The sequence below is a fragment of the Diadema antillarum genome, unplaced genomic scaffold, assembly GCF_040938485.1.
Source record: "Diadema antillarum isolate AM-2024a unplaced genomic scaffold, OU_Dant_1.0 seq00000376_RagTag, whole genome shotgun sequence".
Classification (NCBI taxonomy): domain Eukaryota; kingdom Metazoa; phylum Echinodermata; class Echinoidea; order Diadematoida; family Diadematidae; genus Diadema; species Diadema antillarum.
The window spans coordinates 372078-392500 of NW_027271375.1; the positions used below are offsets into that span (position 1 = coordinate 372078).

Consider the following 20423-nt stretch of genomic DNA (forward strand, 5'->3'; position numbering starts at 1 on the left):
TTGGAGAAAATTTAACCAAGGTTTGGAGGGTCAATGGTCAACAATGGGCGGCGAGGTGGCTCAGGCAGGAGCATATCTGCCTTTCAGTCGAATGGCTGGGGTTTGGGTGTGGGTTCGAACCCAAGTGAGTTTTACCGGGCAGTGATGTGTGTTATCATGCCATCCCCTCTAGTAGAGGCAAAACAGTATGTCCCTCAGATAGGACATAAAATGGAAGTCATGTGTGTGAGAGAGTCACAATCGCACACATGTAAAAGATCACTCGTCATTCTTTCATCACCAAGAGTAGCGTGCATGGAGAATAACCCAGTGACGTGGTGTTCGTCCCAAGTAGGTACTCACAACTGGGCCACATGAAAGACCATCTAATGCAGCTGAATATGGGCTGTCCAGCCATCTTTTCAGATGGAAAATGAAAACAATCATCAAATTCTACAATCGTTGGGGGGAGGGGGTGTTGGGTGAGAGGTCATAATGCATATCCTTTGTCAATTACATGGTCAAAGTATGATAAATTTGTTGGCAAAGTAAACATGGGGTAAAGTCCAAGGAATTCCCAAATTCAGAGAATAAAGTCAAATGCTGAATTTTGACCAATTATGTAATGATCCCAAGGATACATGTATTTGCCAGGCTTTAATTATGTATTATTTGTATTTCCAGGCAAACAACCTCCCTCCCTCAAATAAATGCTGGGTATAAGATTACTTAATGAAATTTTCTAGTGGCCTGTGCATTTATCTTTGCCAGAAATTAACTATTCAAGGAACAAAATGTCGCACATTGGAAAGATTTGTGAAACATACATACATGTAACACTTTGCTGGTTATCCTTGCCATACTGTACATATACAATGTATTATATTAAGTGAACATGTTTCTTTGTTGTAAAATAATCAGAAATTGATTTGTGTTTTGTTGTTTCCTTATCGTCCAAAAGGTCGCAAGGCCCCCTTCATCACCCACCCCTACAGATGGGACGTCTTCCGCATCATCTACGCCACCACCGACTGGCGCATCGTCGTCATCGTCGACGCCAGGAACAGTCAGAAGGCCACGGAGTCTGCTGCCCCAGAGGTCACAGTCTCCATCGGCACAAGCCAGCAGGGAGTCTCCTTTCGCCAAGCAGGTGAGAGTCTTTGAATGTTTTTGTCATTTGCTATTATGTTAGGGAGGGATTTTTTTTTCTTGGAGTTAGTTCTATATTTATTTTTTTTTTCAAGATAAAGTAAATTTTTGATGCAACTGTATGATGCTTAAAAAAAATTTAAGTGTCATAAGGTCACTTTCATCTGTCGAATGAATTAATTGGTTATTCATGAAATGATATCACTATGAATCTTAATTAATGTAGATCTTCCTTCAGCATGATATTCAGATGATATTATCATTGATTTTAAAAAAAAGAAAGAAGTAATCTGGGTGTAATAAGGCAGATAATTTGATCAGAGATTGAGTGCACAAAGTGTGGATGTATCTTGGCCCCAGTTGTGTGTCTTTTAAAGTAGTTTGTAATGGTCTCATTACAATTCAACTCTGTCTTTCTGTTAAATAACAGGTAGTGAACCGTGTGGCTTCCCCCACCTCACCAGGATTACTGCGACACAGGGGATACGTTTCTCCATCGGTAAAGCTTTGCTCGTGTTTCTCTGATTTAATGGAATCCTCAGCTAAAAAGCAGTAGCCCTATTTATGGTGCATCGTTCTATTTTGATCGCACATGCAATCTCAAGATGCGAGGACCACAAATCAAAGAGCTCTTAATTTATGATATTGTGAATTTCAAGAGACAGGCGTTTGTAACAAATAGTGATAAACTACTCCATAAAGTGTGCATGGAACCAAATATATAATATATCTATATCTATATCTATATCTATCTATATCTATATCTATCTCTCTCTCTCTCTATCTGTATATATATATATATATATATATATAATTTATTATTATTATTTTTTTTTTGCCTGCTGTCTTCTGCCACTGAAGCTGACATATTGGATAACTTTCACTGTTGCTATGGTGATTCACAAAGCATCTCTCAAAATCTTGCTGCTGCCTTCTCAACTTGATTAATGTACACTTGATATATTTTCTATGCAGCAGGTGGCATGATGACAGTACTGACTATTTACAGAATTGGCTTCATCCCATTTCTTTTTCCCACTAGGGGTCAAGGCCCAGTTCTCCCACTGGCAGTCACAGGAGGGCAGCATCACCAAACAACGAATCTCTCTTCACGCTGGCAGTCGGCGTCCTCAAGAAGCGTGTGGAGAGGGCGCTGCACGCGAGACTGTTCCTCCTGTCGCAGATTGGTCCCAACTCCTTCCTGATTGGTGGAGACTCGCCTGACCACAAGTACAAAGTGACCATTGGCTCACAGGTAAGAGGTAGATAGATAGATGGATAGATAAATTATAGATCAGCTCACAGGTTAGAGATGGAGATTGATATATGAATTAGATAAATAGATAGATACATATGTAGATAGATACAACAATTGTAGATACAATTGTATATAGATAGATGGATACATACATACATACATACATACATACAAAGATAATAAATGGAGAGACAGATGAATAGTAGATAGATAGAAAGATGATATAGTAGATGGAAAGACATATAAATAAGAAGATAAACAGATATGTAAATGTGTAGGTAGTGGACAAGCTTAGGTAGATTATTATGTAGATTAGGAGATATGTTATTTAGGAGAGGTTTCTAAACCTTTTGTTTTTTAGGAATTATTTGGGGTTTTTTATGGGTTTGGCATTATTTTATATTAGAATAGCACAAAGAAGATTGACATGTACAAAACATTACATCAAACTGCAACAAGAAACAAGCAGACTTGCGTGCAAAAAAAATATATATTCTATGGTTGAGGTTTTCATGAGTATATTTTCAAATACTTCTTCAAACAGTCTGAGATAACATGATTCAGTGCCCCTTTAACTTTGCCCAGCATGACTGCTGGAAATATGTAGATAGGCAAAAAAAAAAAAAAAAAAATCAATAACATGTCTACCTTTGTGTATACATGCCCTACATATGTATTGTTATTGGCTGTCTCTTCTCAGAATTGTAACTGTGGGAAAGGCCCCTTCTGTGTCCACCTGCTGTTTGTGATGCTCAGGGTCTTCAAGCTACCAGAGGATGACAACCTCCTCTGGAACAGGACGCTCAAGAATTACGAGGTCAGTAGTCGATTCGTATGAATTTGCTCTTCACACCTTCGACCCAAAGTGCCTGTTAATGTATAGATTTTGCTGCATGCTATGTCATGGACAATTGAAAGCTTTTTCAACATATGCCGGCTGTGTGACATCTAAATGTCGAGGGAGATACCATGCCTGCTTTTGTGATGGTGCCGATGGTATTAAATTCAAGGAACCGCTTTGCTTTTGTTCTGATTACCTTCTTGTATTCATAGGCAAAAACTGTCACAATTTGTCATTGAAAATTGCTCATGGAAAAAATAACCTGTCAATGGAAAGACTATTTGAAAACCAGAGTGACCTCGATACCATGTTGTATATACACTTGTATATATCATCCAATATGTTGACATTGCAGAAAACCTACTAACCCATCAAACCTGTCAAGGTTATAGGAAAATTCTATAGAAAGAAAATGGCAGGTGGAAAACATGTTGGAAGTGGCTTGAGAAATAGAATGAAAATATGGCACCTTGCTTCCTGTAAAACACAGGTTGAGCTGCTGTTCTCAAAGTATGAGGCCATGAAGAAGAAGAAGCTGAAGCAATCGCCTGGCACCCATTCCAGCCAAAGGTCGCGAAGGTCGTCCCAGAGTCCATCCACATCACACATTCCTCGGCCAAGCTCGCCATGCCCTTCTACTGGAAGCAGTGACCAGAGGTGAGTATCTGACCTCATGGATAGATTGACCATTTGACCATACAGAGATGATACAGTTGTCAGATCAACCAAATGCTTGGACATAAATTCAAGGACAGTCGAGCGATATTCATTTGCAAAATTATATATGTGCAGTATGATTTATGATTTCTTGAATACGCACCATGTGCCATTCAATGATTTCCTCATAGTGCATGGTCATGTACTCTAATTGTAAATGGATATATCTTGAGTTAATCAACATTGTAACTACACTTCATGTACATGTGTATTATAGAAATGATGCACTCTCTGTTATGCACTAATCAGGAATTTACTTTTTAAAAATACATTATGAGCTTTGGTACTATTAAATTTCACTTCTGCATGTGACATTGGTTGTGAAAAAAAAAATCAAACAATTCAGCTAATCATGCATTTGCTGTGCACGTAATCTGGGATAATGTTTTCAAGTTCGTACACTATTTCTGTAATCTCATACTGTGATGAAGAATTGCCTGGATTGCTTTCAAGTCCTCATGTTTGTAGCTTCAATTTTGGAGGAGAATGGAAGGAAGGAAAGTGGAAAATTGAAGACAGAATTGATTTTTTTTTTCTAAAAGAGCTTTCTAAGGCCTTGGCCAAGAACCTCTTTGAATATACATTTACACCTCATGACTTGGTCAGAGTGACTATGTATTTGTTTATATAATTGTTTCTTTATTTATCTTTTTGTGAACAGGGAGGATGAAGACCTGTGCCCCATCTGTTTGCTGGACATGGTAGAAGGAGAGAGCCTAGTGGTGTGCAAAAATGGCTGCCACAACAAGCTGCATCACCACTGTGTGGCCATATGTACGTAAACCAGCCCTGATGTAAACTAGATTATCAGTTTCCAGCAACAAATTCTTATAGTTGAACAGATGTTGTGAATGTCATATAATATAGATGTTTACTCATTATACCCCCGCCAAACGAAGTTTGAAGGGGGTATATAGGAATCAGCGGACGGTCGGGCGGTCGGGCGGTCGGGCGGTCGGTCCGTTGCAAATCTTGCGTCGCGAACTACTTCCTCAGTTTTCAACCGATTCCCATAAAACTTGGCACAGATGTGTGCCTTGGGTTGTAGATGTGCAAGACGTATTTTTTGACAGTACCCAAAAGTACGTTGCCATGGTAACGGCATATTATGGGCAAAAATGGGTACAAATCTTGCGTCGCGAACTCCTCCCACAGTTTTTGATCAATTTTTATGAAATTAGGTACAGATGTTCATCTGAATATGTTAATGTGCAAGACACATATTTGCGCAGTGGCAAAAAGTGCGTTGCCATGGTAACAGCATGTTATTGGTAAAATATAGGGCAAAATGCTTCATGGCAAAACTGCTTCATCAGTGTTCTTCCAATTCTCATGGAATTCATATTGAATGTTTGTCTCAGGATATAGGTCAGCATGACACATTTCTTGACAGTGACAAAAAGTATGTTGCCATGGTAACAGCTCACATATTATGAGCCAAAATGATGGAAAATTTTGTGTTGCAAACTACTTCCTCAGTTTTTGCCTAATTTCCATGAAACTTGGTACAGATGTGTGCCTTTGGTTGTAGATGTGCAAGACGCATTTTTCGACAGTACCCGAAAGTACGTTGCCATGGTAACGGCATATTAATGGCAGAAGATCAAGGAAAGATCTTGCAGATTTAACTACTTCCTCAGTTTTTTGACCAAAGCTTATGAAATGTTGTTTTGACCAAAGCTTATGAAATGTTGTTTGGCGGGGGTATAACCAGTCGCTGTAGCGACATTTCTAGTTATATATAGAAGGACTTTTTTTAATGCATTTGGCTAGTATAGGAGCTCAGATGAATTGAAAGCTAGATCACCACATACTGTCTCAGCAGAGCAGGTGATAGTAATGACACATGTCAAAATATGTGGTTCACGACCTATCAAGAAACTACATTTGGGATTTGTGACCATGAAACTGAATATCTTGTCAAATTTGATAAGAAATTTGAGGTGTTTTCTAAACAGAGATGAAAATGAGACCCAAGTACATAAATCCAGTGACACTTCTGTAGTTAGGCATCTCAACAATGTTTGTGATTGAAATGAAATGCATCGTTGCACACTGATTACGCACCTCAACTATGAGTGGAATAACTGTAAATGTTTTCAATCGCTTTCCTTTTTTCAGGGGCAGAGGAATGCAAACGACAGGAGGAACCGATGGTGTGCCCCCTGTGTCGGGCGGTGTGGTTGGCTGGTACCACAGATTCCCATGGGGATAGCACAGAGGCACCGGAGGGTGCCGGTGTTGCCTCATCTGCGGTCCAGGAGGGGGAGGAGGGCAGAGGGGAAGGGGGAGGAGGCACAGAGACCAGTCGACTCGAAACATTCCAGCAGAAGAAAGAGAGATGGAAAGAGGTAGGCATTTTATGCCTTTCATGTTATACTATCACTGATTTGGGCCTTGGCCTACATTGAAGCAGCTGGATGCACTTTCAAGAAGTATGGAAAAATTTCCATGATAATGGCTTTTGTGATGTCTTGTTTAATAGATTTTGAATTGTCATGATCAAAAACTCACAAAAATTCTGATGATTGAATTCAAGCAGAATTTTTGTATTAATCATAACACTGAATTTGTCCATTTTAGTACAGGGAGTATCGATTCAGAGTTGTTGTCAACTTTTTTGAGATCTTTATGTAATGGTTTTAGCAGTTAGCCGCTTTCTTTATCTAGGCAGAAGGAAATTAAATGTTGAAAAAAAGAAGATATTGGACTGTAATTCTCGGCTGTTCTTGAATCACATCTGTTGTGGGGTGACTTTTGTGGACTCTCATTACAAATGACTCTTTTTGCTCATGTGCAAAGTGTAAGTAAGTACTTGTTTGTTGTTTAGTTTCGTTATGTTTTGTTGTTGGTTTTTTTTTTTACATAGAGTGAAAGAGCAACTTTTTTGTGTTTCTCTGCCTCATGATGTCACCATCTCTTGTTGCAGGCCTTTGAAGAAAACGGACTTGTGCAGTCCATGTTCTCGCGGGACTGGGGCCTGCGGGAGAATGCCCTGCACAGCCTGAACCAGATCCTGTCCGCCAAACTGAAGCGGGCCGACAGCCAGGTACGTGATCCCCACGGGGCCGAGGTGTGCGAGGAGCGCTTCCAGGCGGAGCTTCTCACCATGGAGGCGGGCTTTGACATGGTCGCCATGGCGTGCTCCGATCCCGTCTACAAGGTCTATGTAGCAGCACTGGTGAGTGGCCTCCATGTGGGTAGAGATTTAATGGGCTGTCCCTTTCTCAAGTGCCTGTGAGCATTCTAGGAGTGAGAAATGATATTCACTTTGACTTTGATTTATCACATGTAACTTAATCCTGGATGTCATTATAGTTTGATGTACATTGTATTATATGTCTGATGCTACCAAATGTGCTGAAATTTGAATCATATGTTTTTATTACCTTAGAACTGTTTCAATATAATTGCCAATTAAGGAAAGAGAAAGAAAAAGAAAGGACACTTCATGCTTTGACAGCAATTTTGCCAGAGAAGTATTGTATTGTCTGTCCCTCCACTTTTGTTTATTTTCATAGTTCTTTATTGCATGCGATTAATTTGATAATGGAAACCGTGCATTAGGCCCTCTGAATATAACTTCAGAGAAGTGCGTAAATTGCCACCAAGTATTCAATTCAACTAACACACTGACTGGGCAGTTGTTGAAGTGGTGTGAAGTAATGGGATATTATGCATTAATATTTCAAGTTATATGGGGAAAAAAAGAACAATTAGAATTGTATTCTGTTATTGTTATTGTGGTGTTTGATGATATTTCAGAGGGCCCTACGGACATTGCTGATGTGTGTTCACTGTAGCAGTGAGGATCAGCAGGCCCAAATCAGGGTATGGCTTCAGCCCGTCATGGCAGCCATCTTGGTGAAATGTGCAGATGGAAACAGGTTGGTAAAACTACTTCTCCTTTCCAAGCAGAAACTGTGTACTTGAAATATTCAGTAAATTTAATTGGCATGCAGTAGTGAAAAGCAATTGTAGAAACATGCAGTTACGATTCAAGAGATTTCATAGCCACCAGTACGTCAAATAAAAATAAAAGATAGAAAATAAATCGCACAAGTCTGCTTCATTTACTCTCTCATGTCATTTGCATGGCACTAGAAATAAAAAGTTCAGATGTACCATAGAAATATAAGGTTGTTATACTAGCTTCAAACAATAAGCTCTTAACTGAATGGTTATCACTTGGAGATTAATAGTATAAAATGCCAATACTATTTCAGAAGGGTAGTTCTTAAAGAGCTATGAGGCTAAACAGTAAGGTCATCTTAGGGTCCTATGTGCCTCATTAAGGTATGTGCTGGGCATCAAAAGACTGTCATCATCTTGATCTTTATCTCGACCACAGGCGAACGGCTCAGCTGTCAGTGTCAGCCATGTTGGAGCTGGCCAGGGGAGATGCCGGTGAGCTGGCCATCAGCAAGGAACTCTCCTGCTCAGGTAGGGGCAATCTAAACCTCCTCGTCTACTACCATCTCCGTTCACCTATCCCATTCCTGAAAGGAGGGAGGGAAGGAAGGAGAAAATGGAATGAAAGGATAAAGAAAGATGGGATGGTAGACAAAGAGACGGGAAGAGAATGATATTAAAAATTTGGAAAATGATGATTCCTCTGGAAGATCTACCCATATTCATCAGATATGTCAAGGGTTTGATGTTGTCATGTGCTTGTTAACACAAAGAAAGGATATAGAACTAAAACATAAAATGAGTCAAGCAAATAAAAAAAACAAAAGACTGGAACAGGTATTTTCTGAACTGCTAGAAATTTGGTGCAGTAAAACTCTGCTTGTTTTATCAAGAAGTGGTGAATCATTTTCAACAGGACATTACGTTGTAACAAATCTTTCCTCTCCCCACTTATCCATCTCAGGATGCATTGGTATTGGAGGTCTGGACTACGTCCTCTCCTGCCTCATCAGTGACATCCAAATCACGCTGGATGATTCGTCATGGCAACGCATCCTTGGGCGACTGAATGTGCTCGAGAGAGTCTTCACCGACTTTCCGGACCGCTTTGTGCTCAGTGACAGCGCCTCTGAACTCGAGATGGAAAGCAAAGTAGAATGTCTTGTTTCCATAGCAACCTGCCTGTCCTCCTACCTCAATAACCAACACATCAGGATATGCAAGATTGCCAAGAGGGTCTTCATCACAGTGGCAAGGATTTTGGTCAGCAACTCGGCAGCATTTGCAAAGATTTGCGACATGATGAGGACGCTGGAGTCAACGGAGGTTGGCACGCGGATGCTGCGTCGTCTGAGGAAAATCCTCGAGGAGTACGAGTCTTCCATGGAGGAGGCAGAGCGAGACCTGGAGGAGAGTTGTGCGTCAGGCAGGGAGAGAACGAAGGAAGACCGGGAGGATGACGTCCAAGAGAGGGACGAGAAAGACGGCAGACGCAGCGGAGTGCTCTACCATCTGCGCAATCCATCGCCGGAAGCCTGCGGGGCAGAATGCGGAGATCTGCCGGGAGAGGATGGCACACGGTCACAACCGCAGACTCCCAGGGGAAGGACACCCTCAACTGAAGATGAGCAGAGGGGTAACTGCAGCACACACTGCACAAACGTCAGTGATCTCTCGGACCTCACGGCATCCCCGACAACGCCCCTCGACAATCCCATCACGTTCAAATCAGAGGTGGCGCAGACCCCCAAGAACTCGTCCCCGTTCGACTTCCAGTTGCCGGGCGTCGGTTCAAAGAAGTGCAAGGATGCGGTGGAGGCGGAGGAGGCGGAGGCACTGGCGGTTGCCATGGAAGCATCCATGCACAGTCAGGGAGTGCTCCCTCAGGTTCCTGGTCTTCAGACTAACAAAGGGGAAATCATCGTCCGCATTCAGCACCAGGTACGCCTGCACCCTAGATCACATCACTGTTAAATTGCTAGCATAAACTGCTTTTATTTAACCCTATCTCAACCAGCACTTGCATAATGGTGGGTTGAGAATAGCTTGTTTTATTCTTTCTTTGTGACGCTGCTCAAAGCAAGTTTGTCATGTAATCTCTGGTGTATATTGAGCTACCTGTGCTCCATACATCTGAAGCAAGACATTTCTTGACACCATTTTGAGTAATTTTCCAGTTTCAGCAAGACGTTAAAGATTCAATGGTTTTCAGCTGACTTTAATCTCCTAATACTTATGTGATGTTTAGCCAGAATTTCCTTTGCTTTTGTAGCTTTTCATCAAGAGATTTTTTTTTTCTTTACCATTGAGCTAGATTGTGAAAAATATAACAACATGAAGCATTGTCCACCAACGTTAAGTATGTATCATTCTGAACATTGTGTGAATATTCAGTGTTAAAGTGTAGTGGCTCTTGATATGAAGTCTTATTTTTTTTTAGGAATAAACACTCTTGAGAAATTTATGCACAATCTCAAGGATTAGATATCTTCTTTTTTTCATGATAGGAGGGAGGGGACACTGTGGACAGCATCACAAAGCAGTACAGAGAGAACCAGGAGTGGGTGAAGGGAGCCCTCTTGGGAACAGGTGCGTTCTCCACCTGCTACATGGCCAGAGACGTCTCGACCGGGACCCTGATGGCGGTCAAGCAGGTAAGAAAACGTGATGACCGATGTAGAAGGGGATGTCGATGATTGTGTAATATTTGCACATACAATGTAGTCTCCTTTGCAGGTCAGAGGTATGATGCAAAAGATGCTTCAAGCTTGAAAACTGTTGCTACCACTTCTATTGTTATTACAACTGTATTGATACAGCTGCAGTCAATATTACTACTGCTACTATAATATTCAGTAACGATTATATGGCGCATAACACTTATTGTATATGTCCTATGCATTGAAATACAATTTTATGTATCTAAAAATACCAAAATTTCCATCACACTTTTCTGTTCCATGTCTCCCCAGATATCTTTCTACCGGAACAGCGCGGACGAGCAGGACAAGACACTGGAGGACATCTGCAAAGAGATCAAGCTCATGGGGACGTTTGACCACCCGCACATCGTTCGCCTCATGGGGGCGACGCAGTACGACGGCCACTTCAACGTCTTCGTGGAGTGGATGCCCGGCGGCTCCGTCTCCATGCTGCTGCGGAGCTACGGCGCCTTCTCCAGCGTGGTCACCACCAGGTACATCCACCAGGTGTGCCTCGGCCTGGCCTATCTCCATGACAACAGGGTCATCCACCGAGACCTCAAAGGTGAGCTGGAAAAAACAAGTAGAATAACAATTGTATGTCCTTTTAAGATTCTTTTCAAACTTCTTATTCTTTTTGTATTAAGAGATGTGTATATATTTAAAGAAGGTGGTTATGCAGTATGATGTAACATTCCACATGCATAGTTTAAATCGAGTTATGATTATTGTATGCCTACAACAAAATTTGATATCACTTGATATTGCTGAGGGGGAAAAAAAATGAGATGTGAAACAATTTGAAAAAAAAAAATCTTTCTTAAATGTTGTAGCACAGTCAAAGTGATGGTATCTTTTATTTTGAATAGTGCATCACATTATATTTGACTTTTATTAACTTTAACTTTTATGTCATCTTGTTTTATGCTTGTTCAGGGGCCAACTTACTGCTTGACAGCACTGGCCACCACCTGAGGATAGCTGACCTGGGCACAGCGGCCAAGATGAATGCTGAGATCACCAGGACAGACGAGTTCAAAGGTCAATTCCTCGGCACCATCGCATTCATGGCTCCAGAGGTAAGCATCTCATTCATTTCTTCCATGTGTAATGTGCCAGAAATTACCACCAAGAGTTTTACAATGTTGACGAATATGGAGGGATTTGTATAAGAGAAAAGTTTAGCAAAGATTTGGAAAGGTTTGGTGTTTGAAAAATGTTCAAGATGTTCTTGAGAAAAATGTGAAATTTCCATACATTCTTCATTTGTAGCTGCCAAGATAAGCATGGATTTCTTTCAGTTCTTTTTTTTTTTTCTGTGAAAGATATGCTGACAAGTCTACTTTGAAGGAGATTGAGCAACAGTTATTGGTTGTTTTGAGAAAAGAAATGACAAGTTTCATTCCATTCCGTTTTCTCTGTTTATCCTGCGGTGTCCCATTAGGTGCTACGGGGTGAGCAGTACGGTCGGAGCTGCGATATTTGGAGCCTGGGTTGCTGCATCATTGAGATGTGTACGACAAAGCCGCCATGGAACGCCAGTGAAATATCAAACCACCTCCAGTTGCTGTTCAAGGTGGGTTTAAGCAAGGTCACAGTAATTTGTTGGCAGTCTGTCACAATGTTCATAATGTTCTTTTAACACTTTGGCAATGTTTAAGTTTTTTGTGCCTTTTTTAAGGTTTGGGAGATGTTGTTGTATTAGACTGCACATCAAAACAAATGTCAAAATAACAGTTTTGCTATTACCAAAACAAAACAAAAAACAAAACAAAACAGAAAGAAAGACAAGAATATAATATTATTTTGTATTGCATTGCTATTTTTGACTGTGAAGGAGCACTCTGTTTATTGTTAATCAGATAAAAATAGGTTCTTTAGTGAAACAGAATTCAAAGATGCAGCTGTTCAGAGAGAAAAGAGTTAATTGATTTTTTGATAGTCTCCATTCAATGGCACTCCTTCTGATTTTGCAGTGCTTTGTGAAAAAACAAATAGATTTTGTGAACAGGTGGGAATTTAAATCTACAAGGATCATAGCATAAACAAGTAGGAATGTGAATCTACAGGGGTCATTCTGTAAACAAATAGGAATGCAAATCTACAATGTGAACATGACTGAAACAAAAGAAGGCATTGATTCTGTGTAACATAATCAAAAGTGCATTTCTGTAAACAAGAAGGAATGTGTAATGTACACAAAAAAGGTCGTAAGAATCAAGTGACCCAAAAAGTTTATTGAACCCATGCTGCATTTTGATTACAGTGTTAAAAGACATTATACAGTCATATTTAAAAAAAAGAAAGATAAGATAACATGTCTATTGCATTTGTATTGAGCAATAATTATCTAGATTTTCAACATGTTACCAAAGGAAGTATTGATATGTATGAAGATTTTATTCAGCCACAAAATTTTAATCACTGCTATCTTGTTATTGAAAGAACTCATAATCAGTGCATGCATGTCATCCTGTACATTTCATTTCAGATCGCAAGTGCCAATGGCCCACCTCCCATGCCTGAAACACTCGACCCAGCACTGCGTGACATCGCTCTCCGTTGCCTGGAATCGACGCCTAGCGCCCGCCCTTCTGCGGTCGAGCTTCTGAAGCATTCTGCCTTCAGGCAGATGAAGGAGTTTTGAATGAGTTGATCTAAGGAATAATCTTGTGGCTTTCCCAATTATGATCTCGAGTTGGTATTCATTTTGTTTGATGAGCATCTAAAAAGAAATAAGTTTAAAATCCCAACCCCCAAACAAAATCAGAAATCAGAGTGCTACACAGCAAGCTGTAATTTGCCCTCTGCTTTTATTTTAAGAGTACTACAGGATTTTTCACCCTCATGCCGGAAACATTCCATTAATCATATCCATATGTTCCCCTTTTTTTTCTATCACCCAGCCCACATTCCTTCTCCCCACTGCAAACTTTGCCTTACTCTAGTGCCTGTCCTTATTGCCTTAACTCACCTTGCTCACTCCACTGCCTTGTTATCTGTCCAGAGTACATTACATGTTTACTACAAAGGGTTTCCTTTGTAAGATTTATTCCTCCATTTTATGGAGAAACCAATGACCTGGTTATGATGTAGGAAATGAATCTGAACTTATTTTCATTTTATTTGCATGCTTAGACACAAAGCATTAGGGGACCCTGGTAGAAAGAGGATTTACATTCAGCTGATTCAAATCAATCATGCCTCACCTTCAAATGCTGCCTTCTGATTGGACATTTTGAAATTAGCAGTTCCTGGCTTTTGGTTCGCCGGTGGTAAAGGGGAAGTTCTGTGTGTTGAGAGGCCCCAAGATGCTGCCAAAAGTACATTTGTATGTGTAATTATGAAGTGACCTTTGTTAGATCTGCAATATGAGAGAATATCTTGCCCCTCTTTTGTGTAATCAGCATTTTATGTCACGGTCAAGTGAGCTCTCTCATAGTGCTAACCAGTGGGAGATTCCTTCACAAAATGTTTGAGATGATAATGCTGCCAAGAGCTAGCTAAAAGCTAGGAAGGGTTGGTTGGTAGTGTGATGTTTACACCACACACGAGTCAACCTGTACGCATCAGTGCCATTGTAGCATTCTCGGTCATGAACGTAAGACGTTACCTTTTGAAGAAAGAGTACTATGAAAATTTGCTGCATGAACCTTCTGATGGTACTGTGCACTCTCTGAAAGGAGCACTATGTACGTACAACATTTCTATGCTGTTATTTAGCAGATGCTAATGTCTCTGTGAAGACAGTGTGGATGCCCTTAAGTTCTAGCGTTCCTAGTAATATAATGCAGTTTTAAATTATAGTCTAGCTTCATAATTGATGATGGAGTGACACTAAAATTGAGCAGTGCTGGTGTTCCTGTTCTCTTTCTCACGGTAGTTGTAATGCAAAAACATGATTGAGAAAAGTTTGTTTCTGCAGACCCATTTCTCACACTAGCATCACTACTGCCTCCTGTCAGACAATTTGTGACCCTGCACCTCAAAACAAACAAAAAATCGCCAGACATGAATTTTTAGTTAAGACCATATTCTGAAAGAGCAGACTTTAAGCTTTGAAATGATGTATTACTCAAATCAAATGGACTCTCCTAACCTATCTAATTATTGGAAAGAAAGCACAAACTCGGGGAAAAGTGTGAACTGAGAAAAGAGGCTCTGAAGTACAGTGTCTATTCAAGCGCTTAATCTTTACCAAACCGTGCTGGCTGTGCGATGAATGGGACAAAAAAAACAGGAAGTAAACCACCAGAGTAACAACAATGAAGGGATTATCAGATTAAACTGAAATTAAGCATGCCTCATTAACACATTCTGTCCATGATTAATGCCAACTTTCAAAGCAGTAGCACTATCCTTTCAAAAGTTATTAGACTTGAAAGTGAAGAGTGTGGACAAGGTTTTTCAGAAATGAAAAAGGGATTCTAAAGACACACCTAATCACACTATTCTACCAAAAATGTTCGAGATAAACTGCTAAAAAAACCCCACTTTCCTGCCTGTTTTATGATACCAAATTTTAGCATAATGTAAAAGAAGACCCGCTCTTTTAGAAAATATGAAAAAGTCAAGTTCGGCTGGGTTGACCCATTTCACTTATTTTCAGTCCTCGCGCAAAATCAGTGTGTGCGACTTTATGTTCGTTTTGAGGTGCACGGTCACATTTTAAAAAGGAAATGATTGCTTAGACATATCTCACAGAAATAAGCAGATTGCTACACTGCCCTTATCAACCTCACTATTGTGTCTCCTACTTTAATTGTATAGAACCACTACCTGTGCCTCTGTGTAAAGCAATAGCCAATGATATTCATGGTGTGTGATCTTATTTTTAAAAGAATATGTCTGTGTTGAATAAGCCTTTAACCAAATCAATATGACATGTTTTTATTGTCATTTTATCGTGACGTATGTCATGAAAAAAGATCTTTTTAAGTCCATTTCTTCTAAGTGCCTAGCAGTTGTGTTCATTGGTTGAACTGTTTGAGTGGGATGCCATTATTTAACAACCTTTGAGTGATTGTGTAGATTTTTCCTCCTTTTCTTTGATTGAAGGAAAATTGGGGTTTTTTTATCTTTCCATTTAAGATGTTGAGTGATTATTTTTACCGAAAATCATTTCTACCCACAGATCTTGCCTCTAAGCTGTAAATAGTGTGAATATGGCATTTCTTGCTCCTAGAGCAATGTAAAGCAAGTTTCTATCTTTTTACCTATTGGTTAAAAGTATTTGCACAATTGCAAGTTATGGGTTACTTGTGCTCAAATGTTGTCAGATGAATGGATGTGCAATGCTTAAATGAATATGTTTGGGATTCTGTCATCACACTGATACATAAGACAAAGTGGAATCAAGGCCACATGCATTTACTTTCATGAAAATTTTTGTGGAATTATTCAGGTTGAGAAACGTTTTGTTTCTGTTTCAGGGAGTTTAGTTCAAATTTTGTTTTCATCTTCACAATTGTTAGTACAGCTGTATTCAGTTTCAAGTTGGTGTTATTCTCTTAGGAGTTTTGTGAATGATTTGGTGCACACTCTTGTATTCATAATAATTATGTTGAAGTGTTTTACACTTATCTGCCCCCGTCGGACCACAATAGCTTTGAAAAAGTTATTTAACATGATGACTGGACGGCATGGAATATGTACATAATATTTCACCATAAAGCTATAAGTGGTGCTTATTTTTTGTATAGACCAGAGATTGTACAAATTGTACTATTTTGTAATAAAGATTTTGTGTGAAAAGAAAGAATGATTCTGTGATTGACTTTTGAAGCCTTCCATCAATGAAATTTGTATGGGTACTAATGCATGTCTGCGTGTTGAATGCATGATACATTTGTGTGTATTTGTGACTTTATTTTAATGATTTTCATAATATTAAGTCAAATCTTAAAGAATACAGAAAAATGTTGTGTGCTTAAAGATTAATGTTGCCAATAGTGGTTCGTATCAATATTTGTGAAGAAACAGAAAGTTATATCAATATTTGCAACAGCCACATATTCACAAAAATTCCAACATACTTGGGGTCCTGTGATAAGCAAAGGAAAATTACCAAATACTACATATATTAATGGATTAATTATGATGGCATGTTAAACTGTGAAGGAAAAGACTCCAGACTTCTGAAGTACAATGTATATTCTCCCGCCTTTGCCTTGGGCATGACTTTATTATTGCAAAACGAGACACACATTACATGCAGCTAATAACTGGTCATGATCACATCCGTAACAAAATGCCAGTACGCCAAATTACACTTAAGTGTGGCAAATCGGTAAGGCAACATGTTTTGGGAAGCAATGCAACTACAATCTCTCATGTAAGCTTTACATTCGGCCATTCTTCTTGTATCATCACCTCTTGTACCCCTCTACCTCATCATAACTTGCCAAGCTCTTGCCTTTTTTCCCTACAGAAACGAGAGGCACTGTAACAAACTCACATAGGTGTCGGAATGTGACGATCCTTCTCATTTGGATACAGCTGGGATTAACACAACTTCATCACTTAAATTACATGATCTCTACTGTTTTGACATTTAATGTCAGTACATTCACCACCATCCACCAAGGAGAGTTTAGGGTAAATCACCTTACTGTATTTCAAATTTCTCAAACACCATCTTGAATAGGACAAATAAACTTCACACCTTGTGGTTTGACCGTGCTGAACTCACCAAACAGGCCAACCCAGGGTATTTACATCTTAGACTACACGAAGTATACTGCCTTCCTGCCTTCCCACTTACATATGATTGCAATTACCTAGCCAGAAAAAAACAAAAACAAAAACAAAACAAAACAAAAGAAAATGCTAGAAAAGATCAGGGTCTGAACTGAGACTACCAATATGCCGACAAGATCTGGCACATGTAGGCTCCATGATTACGTACAGTCAACCTTGCCTAGGTCAAATCTATTTGGACTGAAGAAATAGCTTTGACTTAGAGAAAATTTGACTTATGAGAGATTAAAATCAATAGAGTATAAATAGAAGAGGACTTGAAAAGACCTTAAACATGGGCGATTATTCAACTTAAGAGAGGTCGACTTAAGCAAGGTTGGCTGTAGTTTACAGTGGAATTGTCTGCTGCACAGACATTTAGCCCATCCCCCAAAATAACCATCCCCCAAATAAGTACCCCCAAATACTGTATACACCATATATTTAACAGCAAGTCTACATTTTCGCGAATCGGGACTTCCCAACAATTTGGTGAGTGGTTAAATTTGCGATTGCGGAGTACGGTACTGATCACAGAAATATATGCGTGCACATTAGATTTATGCCAGGATCAGAGATTATCGCATGTTTTTAAATGTTTTTAAATTCACAAATATCACCTGACTCGCGAAATTCACAAAAATACGAACATTGCAAAATATTCGGCTATATGCAATGCAATCTCTGTAAACTGCCACTATTCTACCCTGATCACAGGGCAAATGCAAATTTGTAGAGGTTTGCACATTGTCCACAGAATTTGATGATGTTGGTATTCAAGACTTATATCCAGCAAAATAAAGTGCCTTTCAACAATGTTAACCATAAACAGTTGTGCATAATCTTGCCTGCTCTAAGCACAAAAATGATTAATACATGATTATTCTTGCATTTCACCATGAGAAATTTACCTTGTCTTCTCGGGAGAGTCTACAAGAACTTTGTGTCTCTGAGTAATCTTGAGGAAAGTGAGGCCCAAAACAAACAAAAAAAAAAGTTTCTGTCAGACGTGATATCAGTGACTTCTCAAACGCAAAATGAAAGAATGCTGCAGAAGAGACAGTTACAGGTAGTACAAAAGACCATGACTGGAAATTTAACATTCCTGTGCGATACCACCTGGCACTATAGACTAACCTCCATGATTTTGTTTATAACATTTTCCATCCCTAGAGTGTTATTTGCTGCTTTTGTTTCACAGCCATCATGTAAAATAACTTTGTTCTTTTGGGTTACTACTCTTCAAACTAAAAAAACAAAAAAAAAATATCTTTTACTTTCATATTTGCATTATCTTTTTCTCGCTTGATATCTCTTTTTTTTTATTTACAAGTAAAAACATAATGCTATTTTGAAACCTTGTGATACCTACAAATGTACAAGGCAAAATTTGAGCAAATTTATTTACTCATTTTATTCTTCTTCCTCATGATGGATATTGAGACCTGAGAAAAGGTCATTAAAGCTCTAAAAATATCAAGTCACAATGTAGTTATACCACAATCTGCTTTTCAAAGCCCGAGTGTGACATTAAACTCTTAAATGACACCCTAAAGTCCTTATACCAACACTACAACAATGCCTCGAGAAAAACCAAAACAGAGATAAAAGGAAAGCCAGCAAATACTTTCTACAAGCTTTGCTCATAGATAGTTTCAGCTGCATTTTTGACATGCCATTTAACACGACAATCTTCTGCAAACACAATCTGGTGGATTCAAAGAGAAGGAAAGGGCTTGGAAACAACTGTAATACATGTACATGTAATGCAGTAAAGGCTCCATTTCATACAGAACTTGCTTCATTTCATAAAAAGTTGTCGTGATAGCAATTCTTGCTGTAAGTGGCAAGTCTCATGGTTATGACAAGAATATTGCTTCCTGATTGGCTGTGACTACACAAGAAGTTGCCTTTCTTGCAAGAATTGCTATCATAACACGTTTTATGAAATGGGACCCAGGAATAAAGACTACTGCTTTCATTCCCTCAATAGCAGTTGTCTGTCCAAGAATCTGTCAGCATACATATGATTTCACTAATATCAAGAATGTCCACAAGCCATTTGGTTTCCCACACTTCCAATTCTAAAACTTGAATATTTTCATCGACTTCTTGATGAATTTATGTTCCTACAAGTACTACAATGTACTCTCTTAGGAGGAGAAATGGGGTACAGTCCAATCACAGTTTTGGCTAGAAAAAAAATCTTGAAGAGAAAAGTCTCACAGTCTATAGCACACTTGCTGCACAATATTGCATGAAAGATAATTACCCAAATTTGGCCCAACTGGCACAATATACAGACCATGGATGTGGTTTATAAGCAATAGGCCAAGCCTGTAATCAAATTCACCGATATTTCTTTTCTTGAGGATTACAATGTATATTAAAATCTGACAGAACAGTTGTGTGAGGTTTATCAACAATCATATATCAATACATGTGCTGCCTCCCACATTCATGCATGAAAGATAATTACCCAAATTTGGCCCAACTGGCACAATATACAGACCATGGATGTGGTTTATAAGCAATAGGCCAAGCCTGTAATCAAATTCACTGATATTTCTTTTCTTGAAGACTATATGAAAATCTGACAGAACAGTTGTGTGAGGTTTATCAACAATCATATATCAATACATGTGCTGCCTCCCATATTCATGGATGCATGCACCTAGTAAGATTACATAACAGATCTATGTAATGTGCACATATCCAGCTATTACAGATTGCTACAACACGATGCACAGTGAAGTGAATCTGGTAAGAACGCAATGATGTAACACAGGAAAGACTGCCCGCAACTTGGCGTGGATGTATTTCTGCATGCTGTTGAGTTTGTGAATGAGAAGTTACACAATGTACTTGACAACTTTGTATTAAACATACAAAAAACCTCATGAAAAGGACAGCTTATTCAATAGCTGTTGCTATGTCGCATCAGTTTTGAGGTAAGCTCTCTGGTCGTCAAGAACGAGCTTTCTTACAATTACATTCATAAAATGTCAATATGATATCAAATTGGTCAACAACAGTCCAATACTACCCATCACATTACCCCAAAACTGAAACACTTGTGATATGATATGGGCCTGTGGGGGCACAACTTTACATGCAGTCAAAATAA

At 39.2% G+C, this 20423-nt stretch overlaps 1 protein-coding gene across 1 annotated transcript in view; it reads left to right on the forward strand.

Annotated features, from left to right (window-relative positions):
* LOC139731501 (mitogen-activated protein kinase kinase kinase 1-like) overlaps positions 1 to 13205 on the forward strand; it is a 28193-nt gene extending 14988 nt beyond the window's left edge. Inside the window, exons 3-18 of the mRNA XM_071642385.1 lie at positions 941 to 1129; positions 1559 to 1627; positions 2171 to 2383; positions 3087 to 3203; positions 3718 to 3884; positions 4606 to 4718; positions 6066 to 6295; positions 6874 to 7125; positions 7710 to 7831; positions 8296 to 8387; positions 8821 to 9797; positions 10364 to 10510; positions 10829 to 11123; positions 11495 to 11637; positions 12003 to 12134; positions 13050 to 13205. Coding sequence (XP_071498486.1) covers positions 941 to 1129; positions 1559 to 1627; positions 2171 to 2383; positions 3087 to 3203; positions 3718 to 3884; positions 4606 to 4718; positions 6066 to 6295; positions 6874 to 7125; positions 7710 to 7831; positions 8296 to 8387; positions 8821 to 9797; positions 10364 to 10510; positions 10829 to 11123; positions 11495 to 11637; positions 12003 to 12134; positions 13050 to 13205 — 3414 coding nt within the window. The remainder of the gene's footprint in view (positions 1 to 940; positions 1130 to 1558; positions 1628 to 2170; positions 2384 to 3086; positions 3204 to 3717; positions 3885 to 4605; positions 4719 to 6065; positions 6296 to 6873; positions 7126 to 7709; positions 7832 to 8295; positions 8388 to 8820; positions 9798 to 10363; positions 10511 to 10828; positions 11124 to 11494; positions 11638 to 12002; positions 12135 to 13049) is intronic.
* The last annotated feature ends 7218 nt before the right edge of the window (positions 13206 to 20423 follow it).